At 36.1% G+C, this 21,075-nt stretch overlaps 2 protein-coding genes across 3 annotated transcripts; one reads left to right on the top strand and one right to left on the bottom strand.

Annotated features, from left to right (window-relative positions):
• Window positions 1–3,267: 3,267 nt before the first annotated feature.
• On the top strand, window positions 3,268–16,602 carry LOC111612290 (adhesion G protein-coupled receptor F5-like). Of its 2 annotated transcripts, XM_023353256.1 has the most exons (18): window positions 3,268–3,366; window positions 5,961–6,012; window positions 6,099–6,111; window positions 6,644–6,772; window positions 6,917–7,063; window positions 7,168–7,274; window positions 7,366–7,424; window positions 7,526–7,650; window positions 8,267–8,482; window positions 10,544–10,786; window positions 10,887–11,030; window positions 12,576–12,690; window positions 12,838–12,922; window positions 13,191–13,373; window positions 13,792–15,111; window positions 15,193–15,234; window positions 16,390–16,425; window positions 16,514–16,602. In XM_023353256.1, exons 2-18 carry the CDS (start codon window positions 5,968–5,970, stop codon window positions 16,571–16,573), a joined length of 3,069 nt encoding a protein of 1,022 aa, XP_023209024.1. In that variant the 5' UTR covers window positions 3,268–3,366; window positions 5,961–5,967; the 3' UTR covers window positions 16,574–16,602. The 2 variants fall into 2 exon arrangements, with proteins under 2 accessions (XP_023209024.1, XP_023209023.1); XM_023353255.1 differs by having other exon boundaries at window positions 16,390–16,519.
• A 641-nt stretch (window positions 16,603–17,243) lies between these two features.
• Window positions 17,244–19,997, bottom strand: LOC102237858 (ankyrin repeat domain-containing protein 66). The gene is made up of 3 exons (XM_014468848.2): window positions 19,850–19,997; window positions 17,584–17,812; window positions 17,244–17,482 (listed from the first exon to the last, which is right to left on the bottom strand). The coding sequence occupies exons 1-3, from the start codon at window positions 19,986–19,988 to the stop codon at window positions 17,305–17,307; spliced, it is 546 nt and encodes a 181-aa protein (XP_014324334.1). The 5' UTR covers window positions 19,989–19,997; the 3' UTR covers window positions 17,244–17,304.
• Window positions 19,998–21,075: the final 1,078 nt, after the last annotated feature.

A 21,075-nucleotide genomic window follows, 5' to 3' on the forward strand; every position in this document is an offset into this window, starting at 1 on the left:
GTCGCGCTCATTCTGTGACTCGAGGCGGTTGGTAGCTGTAGCTGTTTTTGCTTGCTAGCTTTTTTGAGTCTGTCATTAAAGTGCAAATGCGTCACCAGTTTCCATCAGCTCACTTCTGTTGTCAACTTATAGGAACCAGCAGGATCCCCTATATTTATATTTTTTTAAGTCTTGAATTTAACTCAAGCTGACATTAAAAATTTTGTATGACTTGCTAAAATCTGCAGAACTGCAGATACCGGCAGTGGAAGAAATAGTTCAAATAATCATTCCGACTATAGAGACAGTTTTTTAGGGTTTTCAAACGTCATTCATAGGAATTTATCATAAATCTAAAATCTTATGAACACTTTTTCACACATGTCATGAACCAGAAATGTTTCAGTGTACATGTAATTACTGATGTGTGTGGTCAGGTTTTTTGCATCACTTAACTGACAAATGTCCCTTATATTAATTTAGCTTAAATGTTGCTTTGTGTAAAATGAACTGTGTTTTTGTCAAACATGTTTGCTGTGTGTTGATGGTACAAAGAACAGGACTAATATACAAAACCACTATATTTGCTGTTCTGCAACAGTTTGCACAAGGCACTGTAAAGACTATCTAGAAATGCAAATAAACACCAAGCCTGTGAGAGGTTGATGCGTTCAGACAGTAAAAGATGACAAGAAACCATAAACTTTGTACTACTGCAAAATTGTACAAAGCTGCATTGCCATCATTATTTAAAACCAAAATAAACTCCATTAAAATAGAAGGCATGATAAAATTGATGAATAAAAAATATATTTTTTGCTCTTTTCAGTTTAAAGTGAGATAGATAAACTGACTAACTTTGATCAATGCCAAATGAAAACATTGTTGGATGTTGTACAAACTGGAAACGATCCACTGACAGGATTCAATATAAAGATCCCCTCAGACATTTGGTTAAACTTGATAAGATCACTGATGGTGCAAATTTCTGAGTAATCTGTTTCACCTTCCAGGTTAACGTGTGACACTAAAATGTTAGAATTTAAATATTTTAATAAAGTAAGTGCTACTTGAATAACCCTTTACCACCTTTCTGAGTCTGGCAACTGATATCTGATGATGTCATTGGAAAAAGTGTCCTTATAACTAAATGTTTTGAACTTTAGCATAGAGAGATACCTGACTACAGTTCTTTAGATGTGGACCAGGTCTTATGGAAACAAACTACAGAAGAACAGCAGAGTTCAGTTTAGAACAGGGACTTAAACATTGTGAAATGTTTAAGAGAAGACTGTGTAATCCATACCTGGTATATGAGGTATAGTTGCAATAAACAGGAAACTGGGTGTTTGCTGTTTGTGCACCTTCACAGAGGCGCTGTTTTTGGATTTCTTTGGAGATTCTTTTTACAATTCAACTTTCAGATTCTCTCCAAATTGGCACACTGATCCATATCATGGGTGTGGTTGAAATAAATCCTTTTACTCAAATTAGCCTGTGTAGTCAAAGTTTTTGCTGGAACATTCTCATATGAGAATTTTTAAAGGCGACTAATTAATTCAGAATTAATAGTTGTACATTTTTTTCTGATATTGCTTGTGAGGTCAACGTGAACCCCTTAGCAAGCTGGACCAAAATAAGGTGTTTCCGTTTTCTGTGTGCTATTAGCATTGACAATCTAAACAAACCTAAAGTAATTTATTTACTTTTTTTCCATTAAAACGAACCCCATTTTAATGGAAAAATTGGGTTAATTTTTCCAAAGTATTTTCACTCCATATTAGCTCATTTATAAATGTCACAATTTCAAACTAAACATTTCACAAGGAAGCTAAATATTTAGCTCAAAGCTAAATAGTTAGCTAATGTGAAAATTCACGCGGCGAAGCCCGGAAGTGGACTATCAAAATAAAACCTGCGTAAACGTTTGTAGCCAGTAAAACGGCTCATGCGATGTTTTAAGCTGAAATGTTGTACATGCCGCTAGGGAAAGAAACGACGATGAGGAGATGACATGAAAAACAATAGAGGAGTTTATTGTTAGTCAGTCACGCCGGTAGGAATTTATTTAAAGGTTCACAAGACTTCGCAAGGTTATGGGTAAGTGAATTTGCATACCGAAACTAAATGTTCACTTTGTAAGCTAAATATTTAGCTTCAAACTAAATATTTAGCATACTAAGTAAATATTTATTTTGAAACTGTTAATTAAATTAAATTAATAGTTTTATTAACAAGCTAGTTAACTAAACTATTACTTAGCTAGTTAATAAGCTAACTAAATATTTGGTTTGAGGCTAAATATATAGCTAGCTAGCTAACTATTTAGTTTGGAGCTAGATAGTTTGTAACCTAAATATTTATACTAAATACTTATTTATATATAAATACTTGCTAACTAAATATATAGTTTGACACTCTGACATTTTAAATGAGTAACAAAGTGGAAAATGTGACTAAAAATGAACTTCCATTTCTTCGTCTTATGTCAGGCTAACTGCAGTGCGAGAAAGTATGGCCACGCAAAGGCTGAAGCTGATTTTCAAATTCTTATTTAGAGGTAAATTAAATGGCTTTCCCATTGTTTTCAAGGAATATTAACTCCATTTGTTTGTCTGCTGTAAAATATTAGGATGTAGAGAATTTAATGTTAAGAAATAAAATTTTCTATGCTTGGGATTCATTCAACCTAAACCCAGATTCATAGTTCTGTGAAAAATAAATTAAAATAGTCTTAATGTTGTGTTGCAAATGGAGATAATTGGATGTAAATACTTTTAAGGGCGTATGTAAGGCGTTTGAAATGTTCATTGTTTATAAAATGTGCTATTTAATTGCTCTGCCTATATAATCATTCTCATGTTTTATTCGGTTTTAATGCATTTTGATAAGTGTATTTAAAATTACTACTGGTTTTTCAACCCTTCCTCTGCACAATTTAAATACCTGTATTAAAGTCTAGATTTGACATAGAGAGGACTGTAGGAAACACAAAAGAGTCTTAATTGCAAAATTTACATGTGTTATGGTACAAACAAAGCTGCTTACATTTTAGAGTATTTAATACCAACTACATATCTGCTATAGCTTACTCTTTAAACTAATAAAATAACTTTGTGCTGTCTTTTATTTTTTTCAAACGAGGGGAAAATACGTGAGATATAATACTTTATTTCATAACAGCTAGAGATCCGTCGAGATGGCATGATAAAACAAAGAACGGACTGTAATCTGATTTGACAGTCAAATTAAAGTGTCGCTGGAACCATTTTTGTTTGCATGTCCGCTATAAACCCTGGTGTGAAACTGGCTTTCTCACTGGACGGCTGTTGTTTTTGGCCATTTTGCTGCTGTGAAGGTTCACTGATGTGCATGAAGAAAACACAGGTGAGCTCGTCTTTGTATTTTCTTTTCTCATAGTAACTATTAATGCAATTATTTTGCCATTGACTGTCACAGGTTTTTATGTTTTTAATGATGAAAGCAATTAACACATAAGTTAATGTAGTTTTGATTTTTTAAACATAACACAAAGCCTCTTGCCTAACGCCATAAACGTCAGTATGTCTTTATTGTTGGAATCTTTTTTTTAAATATAATTTCAGCAATAAAAAAAATGCCTTTTCATTTGTGCACTTTAAAAAGTACACAATTTGCGCAACGCGGACACAGTGATTCAAGTACAGTATGTGTCTGACGAGTGTCATAGATTTTTTTTTTTACCCCTCCAGGGGGTTTTTGTGGGCTCTAGTCCCTTATATGACAGTGGGCTGACAGGAAACAGGGAAGGAGAGGGGGGAAGACATGCGGCAAATATCGTCGGGTCCGGGAGTCGAACCCGCGACGGCCTCGTCGAGGACTCAAGGCCTCCAAATACGGGTCACACTAACCACTACGCCACCACGGCACGCCCGTGTCATAGATTTTTATCACAGTTTTTTGTCCTGACGACGTCGATATGACCTGTTTCATGTATTTATATGTAAATAAGCAAAGCGCCTTATGAGCCATAAAAAACTGATTCAAATCTATAAAACATGTCTATAAGAAGGGCTGCACAGTTGGTAGCATTGCTGCCTTGCAGCAAGAAGGTCCTGGGTTTGATTTTGCCTGAAATGTCTGGCTGGAGATAGGCACCAGCACTCCTCCTGACCCCACAAGGGAGTAAGAAAATGGATGGATGTCTATAAGAAGCCTGTGACTTGTAAAAATAAATAATTATAGTTGTTAAATAGTGTAGGTTTGTGTGTTTTTGCTAAATAGGGACATTTAAGGACCACAATCCTTTGTACAAAATTTTTGTAATAGCGTTGTGGTTTTAAAATTTTTATAAAAATGAGAAAAATAATATAACATCTACAATTTTTTTAACTTTATCGGTTGAACTCTTTAAATACAGAAAATACTGTGAAACTTATTTGAAATTAGATATTGTTAAGAAGGAAAGTTATTAGGTTAGCTTAAATTTTTGGAAAAAGCATGGCTCTCCTTCCTACTGTTATCCGGGTCGCAAGCGGATCTCGTCACAGCCGGCAAGGAAACGGCAAGGCACGATGACGTCACAAAAATACAGAGTTTAATTCAATATAAAACACCGTATGAATTTAACAAGAAACTTCAGAGTACACAGAAGTACATTCTTTACCTGAGACAAAAGAATTAAAAGAATAAGAACAAAGGCGCCTTTGGAGACAGCTGATGCTTAAAAGCAAAACAGGGCAGTTGTCTGAATTCCTATTACTGAGCATTCCCTTTTCTAGTGAAGGCGTTTCTCTTTGTTAATATATGCAAATAGGGCGTACCTCTGTTTTGACCAACCAAAAACTACCTTGGAAAATACTTAGACCTTCCCCTGAGTTTTAATGACAAATATCAAGAGTCATTCTAGTTATTAAAATTATAAGTTATTTTCACAAAACCTATCTTGCTCCTCTGCAGTCAGCTTCTCCAAAGATTTGAATCTTTACCTTATCACAAACAATAATGAGATAGAAGTCTTTTTCATCCTGTAAAACATAACATTCAAACCATTCCCTTTTGGTTTCCGATATTGTCATAGTTAGTACATTTTCAAATACATTTCCCTTTATTAAATTGGTATTTGTAGCTTAGGTAATATACTTTAATCTAACACACTATTGCTATTAATATTAAGAGGTATATCAGAAATTAAACTAAGTGTTTTCCAAGATTCCTAAGTTGTGGTCAACTCCAGATGCAACTCTGAGCTCCTGAGAAACCCCCGACCTCTAACCTGCGAGCCGGGGAAGATATTCTTTATGGCCTCCTAATTTAAAACCTTTCAAGAGCTTTGTGTTTTATGGCTGGTCTAAATTACAGCCTTGCCAAAAGAATGTTTATCTGTGAACTCCTGCCTTGCATCTGCTTTTGTCCAAATGGAATGTTGGTCTACTTAAACGCACATGGCATTAGCTTAACTATATTAAACCATCAAAAATAGCCATGATTCCTTAACAATATAAAAAGTGGGTTTTAGTTTTATACGTCATTATTCATTCCCCGCAGTGTTCCTGTGCTTCACACCCAGTCGTCCTATTAAGATAAAACTGTGGTCAATTATTTTAAATCTAGATCAGTTCAGCCATATCTATGCAACTTTCTGCAATATTTAATTAGTTGGTTTTTTTGTGTTTTTTTGAATGAGGCATTTATCCGTGTAAGTAGGAAGGATTACAAATAAAATTGGGACACAAGATTACAGATCCACAAGTGTTAGGCAGACATCCCTGTCCCAGCCCATCCTGGGAAAACCTGAGTTGTTTCCAAGTCAGAACTTTCACATAAGTCCCTCCAGTAAGTTCTGTTTGCCCTGCGACAGACTGGCGACCTGTCCAGGGTGACCCCGCCTCTCGTCCAGAACGTTAGCTGGAGGTAGGCACCAGCACCTCCCGACCCCACTAGGGACAAGGGTGTTAGAAAATGGATGGATGGACTTTGGTAATATATCATTTTTTTTGCAGGGTCAAGATGTGGGTCTTCATATTTCTCTACATACTGAGTCTAAACAGTCAGGTTTGTCATATTCCACAAAAAGATACTAAAACTTACAATGAAAACACCAGATTATTAAAATTGCATGTTTTTTTTTTCCTTTGCAGGCCTCTGCAACAGGTAAAGAGCATTTCTTTAAAACTCCTCTCACTGGTTATTGATGATGTTGGTAAAGGCTTCACAGGTTACCATCTGCTGGTGCTCTTTGCTTTAAGGCTGCAGTATGAAACTTGTGTAAAAAATATTTTGTACATATTTGCTGAAAGTATCACCATGTTGTATGATGCAGATAATCTGTGACAAAATAAAGCTCCTCTGACTTCTCCCAGTGCTAACTAGAAATAACCAGAGCCAGGAGCGCTGTCAATCACGTCGTGTGTACATGAAGTTGAGTGACAGCACTAAGACCCTCCTCCTGGTTCTGATTGGTTGATTTTTTTGGTCAAGAGTGTTGCATTTCTTTAGAGGTCAATCGTAGCTCATGAAGGAGGTGGAGGAGATTGATCTTTTCACAGATTATCTGTCTCATATTATACTATCAGGATATAGTGACTGTTTTAACAAATATGTAAAAAAACATATTCTTCATAAAAGTTACATACTGCACCTTTAAGCATCAATTAATGTGTCAGTTTCTCTTTGAACGTTTCAGAGAACTCAACGCAGATGTATTACGCTAAACTGATAATAGACAGAAGTGCAATTGAAATAATCAGTTCGAACCTGAGCTTTTATGTGAAAGACAACAACGTGAACATCGACAACGTTAGAATGACAACAAGTAAGAAAGAAACAAAGGAAGATTCCAAGTACTGCACTTTTAGATTTGTCAGTTCCAGAAAACCAAATCAATAAAACTTTGGTTCTTCTGGGTTTTTTTTGTTTGTTTGTTTTCTGATTGTGTGCTTCTTTCACCCCCAATAAGAATGTGACAAAAACAACGGTAGTAAAACATGTAGATGCGAACATGGCCACAAATGGAGTGATGAAGTTCTTCTCAAAGAGGGTTGTGATGGGAATAACTGTACCCTCAAGGCTGACTCTAATTCAATGTGCACTTTAAACACTACAGGCATGTGGACGTTTACTGTTTGTTTAACCAAACATTTTAAACTATGTGTGCTCTTTGGAGAAAGGGTTGATGCTCATTAACCTTCTACATTTTGTTCTTAACAGTTGATATCACGGGGAGATTCAAACTGGGCGGAGATAACTATACTGATTGTCTGACAGATAAGGCCTCATCCAAATATATTAGCTGTCATGCACGTCTGTTAAATCAGGTAAAATCATTTCCGTAATGAAAATAATTATCAAATATAGTTATTTGATCCATTTGGAAATAGATGAATAATGCAGGTAATGTCTTTTTAGATGAAAACCCTATACAGTAAAATAAGAGGATTTGACAGTCTGGCAATAATACAATTCAGGTACTTTCTTTTCTAAATTTTAAAAATAATTTTAAAAAATATGCACACATCCATTTTTTAAAATGTTTAAAATAATTATTTGATTTCGTTTTTCACTAAAGTCTCGGGAGCATTATTGTTGATTTTACAATGAAGATCGTCTCTGACGTTAGTTCGGGAGAACTGTTTAATAAATCTACAGACCTGACAGAAACTCTAACAGGCAGTATGACTTTGGAGACAAAAGGTAACTACTATATTTTTCACCAGTTGGATTCATACTAGAGTTACATTTCACAATAACTTTACATCTTGTTTTGTTTCTTCAATGACTTGCTTGTTTTTTTTTTTTTTAAAGATTTTCACACCAAAGTTAAAATGTAATTTTACTATGGTGGAAAAATAAGGTAGCAGTTATTTAAGAAACCTCTTCAACTTTTCATACAATATTAATTGTGCTAAATACATTTTAAAAGTAGATTCCACAAAATAAAGCTAGCATAAGTATTATTATTATTACTTTATTGCATCTATTTTTTTGACACCTTGACCAGTTTCCTTCCTGCTAAGCCTCCTGAACTTTATATCAGGCTAATAAGGTTCTCTAAAATTGACAGTAATTCTGAAATAAATGCAAAGGTGATCTAATAAGCTATCACTTTACAGGATGATCCTAATGCTACCTCCTTATTACAGCTTTAAAAGAAAATTTTAAGAATTTAATTTAACAGATTAGTTTGGGGGTTTTTTTCAGTTGCGTTTTAGAGTAAAAAAAAGTTTTTCATTTATAGTGCAACCTCATTTTTTAAGATCATAAACTCCTGTGTAAACTTTCTAAAGTTGTAAACTTTTTCAATTCACAGGCATTGTCAATTTGGAAGTATCAAAGGCATCAGTGCCGTATGACAGCAAAACTGTTGTTATTTGTAAAACTGAGAGAGAGCTTAAAGCCAAACCACAGTGGAACCTGAATAGAGAAGATGGATCGTTTCTCATAACTAATGGCAGCATCTCAAAAGTAGAAATTAAAGAAAAAGAAAGTTCAGTCACGATTAAAAATGTTAGCGAACTCTGGCAAGGTAAGTTTGTTACAACCACAACATTGTAGATCGTTTGGCCCTCAATACCTTGTAAAATGTTCACAACCCATTTTGTCATGTCATTTTGCTCAGTCATCCTTTCAAAACAATTCAAGCTTAGTCAGACTGGATTGGTAGCATCTGTAAACATAATTCTTTAAGTCTTTTAATTGTGTTTAGCTTTGGACTTTGACTACACTATTCTAAATACAGAAACAGATGTAATAACTTTTTGAAAAAAAAAACACAATACAAATTACCAATAGTTTTCTCATTCCAAATGACTTGTTTTGTCAAAAGCTTCACCAATGGATTTGAGTCTTGGTGGCTTACTGAACTTATTGTTAAAGTCTTTAGCATCCTGGGCTTCGCGAATACTTTGAATTCTCCACCAAAGCAATGGTTTGTGTTTAAGGTGACTGATCAAATTTGACGTGATAAAGGTCGTGTTGTTTTTGTCCTCACCGAACCGTCTCTTAACATTTGTTAAACAGAATCAGCGTATTTATTTCTTCCAAAACCTTAAAAGAGCCTCCAAACTAACGGCTGTTATGTTCTCTGTTTACCCTGGGCTGCATTCACATGGTGTTGGAAGTTCCAACTTGGGAGTCATTTGAACCTTTTATGTTTATATTTCTGTTGTTTGCGTGTAACACTCTGGGATGATAGATTTTTTTTTTTTTTTAACTATTGTTTTCTGACAAGAGGGAATTTTAAAATTATTTATTTGCAGTCAGAAAAATGTTTTCTCCAATTATACTGACGCCTCTTGAACTCCGTGCAGGTCCCATGCAGGAGCATAAGTGCTCAAAAAACAACACAAACAACAAGAAAAACCCCATCTACGCAACAAAACATGTTATCATTTGTTATATTGGACAAATAAGAATTAAATTTCTTGTTATCGGTCTGATAACTATCGTGCATCCCTAACTCTAACAGATGAATATGCTTTGATGTAAAACATTTCAGTTCCATTCTAGTTCCTCCCATTATTGCTGTATAATTAAGTCTGTCCATCTGTCCTTTTTAGCATAAACGCCTGACAATGCTTCTTCAAGCTTGTTTGGTCCTCTTGCCTGATTGTGGCAAACTGCCAAAAGGACAATAAATGTATTCTATTTTTCCTTCATACACTCCAGATTTGAGGAGTGTACTGTCAGAAATCTAATCTGAGCAGTGGATTTCTGCAGCTCCTCCAGAATTAAATGAGAATTAGGACCAGCCTCTCCCCTGTCTGAAGTACAAACCCCCAAAGCGCACTTCTACAGTGGCTTGCAAAAGTATTCAAACCCCTTAAAGTTTTCCATATTTTTCACATTACAACCACAAACATAAATATATTTGATTGCAGTGTGCAAAAGTATTCAGCCCTCTTTTGCAAGCCACTGTATTTTGTCCTCAGAGAACAGAAGCAACATGTAAAAAACATCGTGCAGTTTTATAGACTAATACAGTGGTTTTGAACTATTTTAACTTCTGAGTCAGGATATTTTATGAGTGTGCAAATAGTACTTCAGTGACAACACAAATTAGTTTAATCAATTATTATTTTTTCAATTTAGTAACATTTTTGTAGAGGATCTCCAGAGCCAATACTTGTTGGATCACAACTCAGACCCCAGCTTTGGGAAGTACTGGACTAAGTCCAACACAATATATGTTGTTATTGCCATAAGCAAGATTATCTAAAGTAATAATACATAAAAAATACATGTGTACATTTCAATAATATACTTCTTAAATGAGAATGTTCACAATTCTATCAGTTTATGTCATAATCCTCATCATTTTTGCTTGTGTGTGGTGGGGCAAAGATCCAACTCCTCAGTGTTAGGAAAAATGGGGTGTGTTCACCATTTTTAGAGCAGCAGTATGTAGCACAACTACTTCCCCGGGAACCACCACAGTGTTAGTTTTTAGAATTGTACTTGTAAAACTACAGGAAAAGAAAATTAATCTGTTGACTGAGCATTTATCACATAATGGTTGTCTAATCCCTTGAAATATATTTTACCCCTTTTGTCTCTGTTTGAACCCTCCATGTTGTTCCTTCCTCAGGAGAGTACGTATGTCTTTTTGTTGAAAAAGAAGGTCAAATAACCATAAACCATAAAGCCAATGATACAATGGATGTATGCCTCAAACCAAAGATCGACATTTCCGCAGATCCGGCATTTCCCTTGTGTAAGACAGAAGAAGATAGTGTTCTTTATGTGATCGTGAAATGTGAGATAAAGAATACCACCGAAAAATACAATGTGAGCTGGCAAGAAGGTGCCATTGTATTACCCATGACTACAGGTAGGAAAATTTCTCTAGTGTTACTCATGTTCGCTCTTTGTACCATCTTCTGAATGCCTTTGTTCTTGTAATACTTGTCCTGTTTATGTCACTTTCACAGACAAAGACAAACTGATTTATTCAGCTAAAATAATAGTTGACTGTAAGAAAGACAAGGGGAATTCTTCTCCAGATTCATATTGCGACTTTACTAATGAGTGCAACCAAGTCCAAAAGGCATCTATGACGGTCGAAGTCATTTATCGTACGTATCAGTTTAAGATAATGATGCTTTTTTTCTTTGACACAATGAATTGTGTGTTTTTTTACTGCACTGAAAAAGCGTTTGAATTTGGTGGAGACAGAGGTAGAAGTTCATCTCTCAATCGGTGGTTTGCCGGTTCAGTTCTGCTTCTGTCGTTGTGTCCTTGGCCAGGACACTTTACCCTCCTTGCCTGCTAGTGGTGGCCACTAGCAGGCCGGTGATGCTTCCATCCAGTAACTTGCCACCATCAGCATGTCAATGGGTGAATGACTGAATGTAGTGTGAAGCACCTTGAGGTTCTTTAGACTTGATAAAGTGCTACACAAGTACAGACCATTTAACTTCTGAAATGCAAGTGGAAATGCAAGTGGACTCAAACGTTTGGGCACATTCAATTCAATATAATCAATTCTGACCAGTCATGTATCTGATAGAGAAGTACTTTGAGAGTAAAATCAAAATGTCACAAAAAATGTAGTTTATTTCTGTACTTTAATCTAAAAAATGTGAACATTAGCTTGATATATTTCAGGTGTTTATCATCCTTAATTTTGATGATTATGTCTCAGAGAATGAAGCTCAAGATATCTGGTCTTCTGGAAATAACAATATTATACAAGTTTAATCAAAAAAATGTTTGAAACGCATCACAGTCTGGACATTCAAGAAGACTGCTGGGTGGCAGATGTCCAGCAGTCAGCGACACCATACACAAGGAGATTAAGCTGAAAAAGATCATTGCTAAAGAAGCTAGCTGTCCATAGCGTGTTGTCTCCACACGTACTATGTTAAAGTTCAGCAGAGGGAAAAAGACCACATTAATATCTATATGTTGTTAGCCCATTCAAGAGATTCTGGTAAAGAGCTAAGGCATGCACGGCAGCTGAAGTCGAAGCTTTAAGAGCCACAGCACACACCCAATGCTATAGCTGTCGCATGTCAGGATTTCAGCAAATGCTGAACCTGAGACGAAGCAGGAAATAAACTGGACTGTTTTTCAGTGGTCCAAAGTCCTCCTTTCAAATCGAAGTAAATTTTACATTTAATTTGAAATACAAAATTTTGGAATTTGGAGGAAGAGTGAAGTGATATACAATCCAAGTTGCTGGAGGTCCAGAGTGAAGATTCAACATTATGTGATGATTTGAGGTGTCATGTCATCTGCTGGTGTTGGTCCTATGTGGTTTATCAACTCCACAGCTTGTGCTGCTGTCTGTCTGGAACTTTTAAAGGGCTCACAAGCTTTATGAATATGTAGATGTCAATGTTTCCATTAGCAACTTGGGACTCACCCATAAGAGTACCAAAATCTACTTCAGCAACAAGAAGCAGCATTGTAAATGAGCTGCAGTCCCACATTAAATCAACCTTAATACAGCTTAGAGAATTTATACAAAATCACCCTCAATCTTATAATTCAAAAGAGACAACTGTTTAAAAGTTAATGCGATACTTTTTGCATTCCTCACAATAACATTTTTAAATTTGGAGTTTTGCTCTGCATAGTTTTTGTACTAAATGATTTTTTTTATTTGTACTAAACAGCTCAGGATCCATATTGTTCAGCAGAAGGTGAATGGGGAAACACCAAGGCCGGCTTTACTGCAGAAATAAAATGCCAGGATAAAGCTGGAACAAGAGAACGAAAGTGTTCACTTGGGTGAGATTTGAACTCTTCACTATCAGATAACATTTGTTTTCTCTAACTTTGAAAAACACAAAATGGTTTATTTAACTAATGAAACATTTCAATAACATTTAATTTTTGTCCTGAATAGTTTCATTAATGTTCATTTAATACTTTCAGGGGAAAAGGCCGGGAAGGGATATGGGGTGACGAGGTTTCACAGTGTGTTGAACAGGACCTCGCTAATGTGCTGGAAAGTGCTACAGTATGTGAATTTTACTATCATCTTAACTTTCTATCATTGCACGTAAATGTACAGTATGTATGTAATGTACAGTAACTAAACTGCTTTTTGTTGTACAGTTGTACTTAAATATGCTTTCAACTTTTTTATTTTTATGGAATTACAGTAAATAGGAATTATTACTATAAGAAGTATTCCACTTGAGGTATAATAATATACTTCAGCTTGCTGATTTAAGAAGTTGCTGTAGAATACACAATAATAACCTTCATATTTATTGTTCTTTCAGATTAGTGACATTGGACTTGGTATACTGGCTACAAATGCTGCAATAGTATTTGAACGCTTTGTGAAGGTCACAAAGACATCAAAATTACCTGGTTATGCTAACATAAATACATCGGTCGCAGTACTTAGCACCATGGATAAAAAGTTAAATAACAGTGTTATTACAAATGAGACAGCAATAGAAGTGAGTATCAAAGCATTTTGATCTTTATGAATTAAGACATAATCAGTATGCTTTCATGACTTCATTAAAAGGTTTATTTCATTACAACTTCACTGATATACTAAACAGTGTTAAGGTTAAACGAAACCATGATGTCTAACAAAGCAGTTTCCAACTAAGAGCTTTCAGCCAACTCAAAGCTTTTTGCAAAAAAGTTAAATGTCACAAAATAATTGTTTGTTCTAAAAAAAATAGCCTTTTTCAAGGTAGTAATGCAGATAATTTATGCATCTTTATTAAATTAAAGATTTTTTCACTAAACTTCAAATTCCTACTGCCAAAAAATGACATCAATATACTGTAGGTTGGTATGTAATACTTTTTACACGTCACAACCATCTTCCAGAAAATGACCTGTGATTCTGCTTTTATTTTTCAGAATTTTCTATTCTCATCCAGTCATTTGCTGAATAAAAGTCTTGAAGACTCGTGGAATAAAGATACCACTGACAACACTTCAATGGCTGAGAAATTCATGCTTTCTGTTGAGAATTTAATTAAAATATCAAATATGACAGGGGGGACTAAGAAAGAAAATCTGCACGTGGATGTGTGCAATAGCTCCAACTGCAACATCACCGTTTTCAATGTTTCAGTTGTTCTTTCAGGTGGAGTGAATGTGAAAACAGCTGCATTCAAACAACTGGATAAATATTTGCCCAATCTTGACAATAAAACAGAGGTCAACAGTATCATTGTATCCACAACTGCAGATAGCTATAGTGACATTACCCTAAAGTTTGAAATGATCAAGCCAAGACCTCGTAATGTTGAGCTAAAATGTGTGTTTTGGGACAATGAAAAACATGCGTTTTCATCAGACGGATGTAGGTGGGAGGGTCCCTCTAAGGAGGGCCACTGCACATGTGATCATCTTTCCTCGTTTGCATTGCTACTGTCCAAGGAGCCCCTGGACGTCCCTGGTTTGACTTATCTAACTTATGCAGCTCTGTCAGTATCAGTGTTGTCACTCATTGTCACTCTTGTAATAGAACTGATAGTCTGGAGCGATGTAGTCAAGACGAGTACACTATATTTACGCCACACTGCCCATGTGAACATTTGTCTGTGCTTGCTGATCGGTAACCTCTGCTTTTTGGCATCTTCTTCCAACCCAGAGAATATTTCAGACCTCTGGTGTCGAACCTCTGCGGTGCTGAAGCATTTCTGCTATCTGGCTATGTTCTTTTGGACGTTTTGTTTGAGCGCCACACTTCTTCATCAGGCAGTGTTTTTGTTCCACAAGGTGAGCAAGGCAAACTATCTGAGGTTCTCGTTGGTTGTAGGCTACGCCATCCCCTTGATCATAGTCTTTGTCACATTTCTTACCTGCAACGGTGGAGCTGAGGGGGTATATTACTTGGAGAAGACCTGCTGGCTGGTTTATGGCGGACTGTTTAAAGGCACTTTTTATACGTTTATCATTCCAGTTGGAGCAATTGTTTTCATTAATGTGTTCTCAATGCTTGTGGTCATCATGAAGCTCATAAGCCACCACTCAGAAATACACCAAAAAACTGACATTTCACCAGAAAAGGAGAAAGCAGCAGCCAAAACTGTTGTGAGATCCATTATCCTACTGACCCCGATTTTTGGTGTGACGTGGATCTTTGGATTTGCCATTTTGATTTTTGATCTCACAAGCGGACCCGCAGCATATGCATTCGAATACATCTTCACCGTACTCAATGGATTCCAGGTACAGTCAAAATATTTTATTCAATGTAACACATAAACAAACTGAAGTATTTCCCATACAAGTACTCTCTTTCAATTCCAGGGCTTCTTCATTTTGTTGACCACATGCTTCTTAGACAGAATGGTAAGGCAATGAGAAACTAACCAGATAATGATACAGCTCAATGATGCTACACAGTGTGATCTACAGATATTTCTAAGTTGTTGTTTACGGCAATGTTAAGACCTAATATGACTACAGTGTACACACCCCTGTTAAAATCCCAGATGTTAGAGGAAAAAACAAAATTTTCCACCTTTAATGCGACACATATTGTGGTTTATTCAACTGAAAAAATGACTCTTTGATTGCCTTGGTGGACACACCCTGAAATTAATTAATCTACATAATGTCTAGGTATCATCGGAAGGCATTTACTCTTTTGCGTAATGCGTCCTTTAGTAAACAAAAAAACGGTGATCTCACAAAACGATCAGTTGGAGGAGAGTGCAATAGACCCAGAGTATTATATGTAAACCTTAACAGTAACACTGAAGAAGCTGCAAACATTTCAGGTGTGCCCTGGTTGAGTTCTACATTTGACTACAATGTCCTCTATGCTGGATGCAAGACAGAAAGTCAATGTAAATCCCCTCCTAACCAGATTAAAATATCCACAACATGTGGAGCTTTTGACCACAAGTCTAAAAAGTAAGTTTAACACACAAACACAGCAAAACAAGAACTGTACCCATGGTAAAACATGATGGTATTGTATATCATGCTAGATATGGGTTAATTCGCTGTACTGGTAGTTTTGATAAGGAATATTATTTAGCAATAGTTCAGTTTTGACCTCAAACTGATATCTTAGACCCAAACCCCCAAGTCTGCTTCAAAGCAAAAGATAGGGGATTTTATGTGAGTCAGAGGATGTCTCAAAATAAACAGAAGAAGAAAATCTTAAGTGTTTGAATGTCCCTAGCCACATTTGAGAGCTAATAAATTCGACTTTAAATCTTTGAGGTCACCTCAAGAGGGAAATCTAACGTTACCAAGGTAAAGTGGGTGGACCTTGCCAATCAAGCGGTGGGATGCTGACCTGCTTAAATTAACTGCTTAAATTAATTCTGTATTTTCCAGTGGTGTGCCCACTAAGGTTGCTGCTCAAAAACAGGAAATTCTTACAGGGGTGTGTACATGGTTAAAAGCCAGTACTGATAGCTGCCATCTTTTATCATAATTAATCATTTCTGCCAGATAACCGATTTAATGATTTTCTCACCATAATTTCTACAGACTCGTGAGGCTCTACTGAAACACATTAAGAAGAAAGTAGGTGCACCGCAACTACAATTACATGATACCATGGCTATTTCTCTTGTATGTCTTATTGCCATTTCTTCTTCCCTCTGATCTCCAGGCTCCAGCATCTAGTGTCAGTGAAAGCACCTCAAAGTCAGAGTCAACATGGAAGAAATGAAACTATTTTCATCAACATGTAAAACTAGTATCACTACTATCACATTTATGTGCCATTGAAAATAAATGTACAGTGTGCATTCACTTTTTACTGAAGCCAAGAGTGGATGTTTTCTGCGTGTACTTTTTTCCCAAATGTTTTCTCGAGATAACCAGTTAATGTTCCATTTTCTGGAAATAACAATATAATTTCCCATTGGTTTTCTGGAGATACAGTTAATTTCCTGATGATTTTCTTGAAACCAGTTCATTTCATCAATGGTTCTCTCAAGACGAATTCATTTCCTGATGGTTTTCATGGGATAACAAGTTAATCTCAATAAAACAAACTTTGCTTGTGCCGTTGTGTAAATACATGTGGCATGTATTTGAAGGATGGAATCAGGTTTAACACACACCAGTCGTCTCGTGATCATCTCGAGATCACGAGATGATTGGATCAGAAATGGTTTTCTTGAGAAAACCACTGGGAGAAAGCACATGCTGAAAACGTTCACTCTCGACTTCCATATCTTTTTAATGTGATTGTTTATTAATATTATTAGTAAAATTATAAGTGTATAGTTAATTATTTTTAGCCTCTTTGTGTTACCTTTTGCATGAACTTGTTCTGTATGCACCTTTAGGTTTTAATGAGTTAACTCAGCTTACACAAATACCAGCTGTGATCAGAGTCACATTGAATTATTCAAGTTTTAGTTGGTATATTTGAAGAGAAATGGAGCAAAAGACTCAACCTGTATGCCAAAATGATGTTTTAGACTTGAGTCTAGTCTTAGTTTTCCTCCTGGTTCTAAAAGCAATGTCTTCTTCGTAATCTTTGCTTTGCTGTAACCACTCCTCATCTGAGTCGTTTGCAATATCTTCTTGAGCTATTTTCTCACGGAAGTCTCGGCACTCAAGCTCTGCTCTGCAACATATTAAAAAGATTTGTAACATTAAATCAGAAACTTTTGTAAAGGTTGTTCGTAATAAAGGAAAAATAGGTGAAAATTGGGCTTTGTTTCGTACTTTTGAAGGAATCGAACACAGTCTTCTTTTCCGTATATTTCGGCTAATCTTATTGGTTTGTCTCCACAGCAGTCCTCTTTGTCCATTGGTGCATGGAAGGTGTGCAGGATCCGCAGCGTGGACAGATGACCGGACTCTGCAGCATAGTGGGCAGGGGTCCATCCGTGCGCTGTCTTCAAACAAGGATTGGCTCCGTTCTCTAACAGCATCTTGACAATGTCTGTATCTCCTGAGAAAAAAAATGCAATACAGAGTTTTCTAAAACATAGAATAAAAAAAAAAACAGGTTTAAATCCATCCATCCATTTTCTAACACCCTTGTTCCTAGTGGGGTCAGGAAGGGTGCTGGTGTCTATCTCTAACGTTCCAGGCGAGAGGCGAGGTACACCTGGACAGGTCGCCAGTCTGTCGCACAGGTTTAAATCTGGTCTAGTAAACACAAACTGATACATTTTTATGGTGAATCTCATGACTCCACAAGCCGCTGGAGAAGCGATATTGGTTAAATAAAATGGAAGCAAGACATTTGTAGGAATTAGAAAACATTAAACCACACTTTATCCTTTATGTCAGGGGTGTCAAACTCCAGTCCTCAAGGGCCGGTGTCCTGCAGTTTTTAGATGTGCCACAGGTACAAAACACTGGAATGAAATGACTTAATTGCCTCCTCCTTGTGTAGATCAGTTCTCCAGAGCCTTGCTAATGACCTAATTATTCCATTCAGGTGTGGTGCAGCAGAGGCACATCTAAAGGTTGCAGGACAGCGGCCCTCGAGGACTGGAGTTTGACACTCCTGCTTTATGTGGACAAAGCTAGAACGCAGGATAACCTTACAGGCTGATATTGTTATCCTTTTCTTAAACCTTTCTGTATTTAATACACTGGACTGCCTCATTTGGACAGGTTTTAGAGTACAATTTAAATAGATTAAAGTAATTCCATATCATTTTTAATTTAAATAAAGGGCAAAATTCTCCACTAAGAACCATTTTTTGTCAGTGTAAATAAAGAATAAAGTTATCTTAGCATTAAAATTACCCTTGAAATCAAAACCATTGTAGCATAAAATGATGACCTGTCTGTGAAGGACGTAAATGCAACACGAAAGTGACGGATACTATTGTCCACATTAATAACCAAATTCAGTTCCTATATAACAAGCAGTAGCACAAAATATGAAACCCTTTTCATTAACTATTTTGAGTGTTAGACTATTTTGGGTGTTAGTTTGAGTGCAGTGATTAATCTAATACTGTAGTTTTGTTTTTCATTTAGTCATTCCTGCTGCACTTTTTTTCTAATATGTGAATAAAAAACAGAGAAAAAGGTACTGTACTACAGTTGTAAACAGTTGCTTAGTTGTAGGCAAGCCAGTTTGAAGGTTGTAGTTGGAATTAAAACTATCTTGAGAGCTTCAAATATATTTGAACTTGTTTTCAAGCAGAACCACCAAGTAGCAAAAAGCATTAACAGCGATTGCATGAAAGACTACTCCAAGATGCACATTTACTGTGGCAAAGTTAAACTCAACGTCTGACATGTTAGGTGAAACTATTATTATGCAACATAATAAATTATGTTTAAACTCTAATATCCAAGGGAAACAAAGGAAAACGTTGGGTTGTCTTGCTGCCAGTCAGTAAAATAAGAGTCTTTAACATTCCTGCATCTCAAATATTGATTTATCTGCAATCAAATACATAATTTACCCGCTTGATGGTCCGTCCTACAGTGGATTCAGAGTATTCACAGCAACTCATATTTTCTTTTACTCTTAAAACAACATCAGGATGTGTCTGAATACTTTTGGGATGCACTGTGATATTTAATGCTTGTGAAGGACAAACAAAAACGTTCCCCAGTTAAATATACTTATATATCTATAAAATGTTCAATAGTGTACTGCTAACATACTAACAAAAATCTAATGTATACTGCATCTCTAACATTTCACTTCACCTGTTAGTGGTCATATTGTTATGCCTGGGCAGTCTTCATCTTGAGGTGCTAGGCATAGTTTCTCTTTTAATAGGTTGAGATCTTAAAGCAAAACAATAGGGGTTTACCATGCAACTAAAGTTGACAAGACAAAAGACAAGCTTTAGACTACAAAAGATATCTTTATATACATTTCATGAAAAAGAGAAAAGAACTAGAAGAGTCAATTATTCCGTTGTACGTAGAGAGAACAAGGACAAATGTAACTTGAGACAGCAGGAAGAAAAGACATGGAGGTAGAAGGTGAAGTTCCTTCTAAAGCGCCCACCATTAGCTGCTGCCCAGTGCAGAGGGGTTTTGTAGCTCCAGTCGACGTCCTTGTTATTGGGATTACATTTCGGATTCTTCAGCATCTCCTTCACCTTCTCATAATCTCCCGCTGCTACGATTTGGTGCAGCTCTGTCATTTTTCTGGAGTTGCCCAGCAACGGATTCTGAATTCAAAATGGCGGAGTCTTCACCTGAGCACGAGAAAGGGGATAGTGCCACCTGCTGGACAGACCAGAGGAAACACGGCGCATTTGAAACGCGTCAAGCGCCTGAAATGAAGACAGACGCTTTTAAGTGATTTACAGTATAGGACTGCCTACATTAAAACATGTGAAATTGGGAGAAAATGTATAGGTTTAGACATTTTTACTTGTGGAGAAAGGTTCAACCTTTGTGCTGCTTATCAGTGTGCTAATATTTTTGTCACATATTGCTGTGAGAAAGTAGCAAAAATAAGTTCGTTTCTTAGTTTTTATACATTTGGTTTTATGACGGACCAATAAAAGTGAGACAAAGGGATAGAAAAAATGATAACCTTGCAAAAAGAAAAAAGTATTTAGCTTCCTTTACTCTGACACCCACTATAATGCAAAAAAATTTACTCTAGAAGCCACATAAATGAAGCCCACTTGTGGGTACTTCAATGTCTATGCAAATATAATCATCCAGTGAAGGTTTGGGAAGTTAGAGAACATTAGTCAGAAATTGCAGGTCAGAAATTTCAAATGATCAAAGCACCTTCTTCTACATTAATTCTCTCTCTCTGTATGTATATATGTACAGTATATACAATACAGACCAAAGGTTTGGACACACCTTTTAATTCAACGAGTTTCCTTTATTTTCATGACTATTGACATTGTAGATTCATACTGAAGGCATCAAAACTATGAATAACACACGTGGAAATATGCACTAAACAAAAAAGTGTAAAACAACTGAAAATACCCCTTATATTCTAGTTTCTTCAAAGTAGCAACCTTTTGCTGTGATTACTGCTTTGCACACACTCTGCATTTTCTTGATGACCTTCAAGAGGTCGTCACCTGAAATGGTTTTCACTTCATAGGTGTGTCCTGTCAGGTTAATAAGTGGGATTTCTTGCCTTATAAATAGTCATGAAAATAAAGAAAACCCATTGAATTAGAAAGGTGTGTCCAAACTTTTGGTCTGTACTATATATAGCAACATTTTCAATCCGTAGACCACTTTGCTTAATTAAAT

Source organism: Xiphophorus maculatus, chromosome 19 (assembly GCF_002775205.1).
Source record: "Xiphophorus maculatus strain JP 163 A chromosome 19, X_maculatus-5.0-male, whole genome shotgun sequence".
Lineage (NCBI taxonomy): Eukaryota > Metazoa > Chordata > Actinopteri > Cyprinodontiformes > Poeciliidae > Xiphophorus > Xiphophorus maculatus.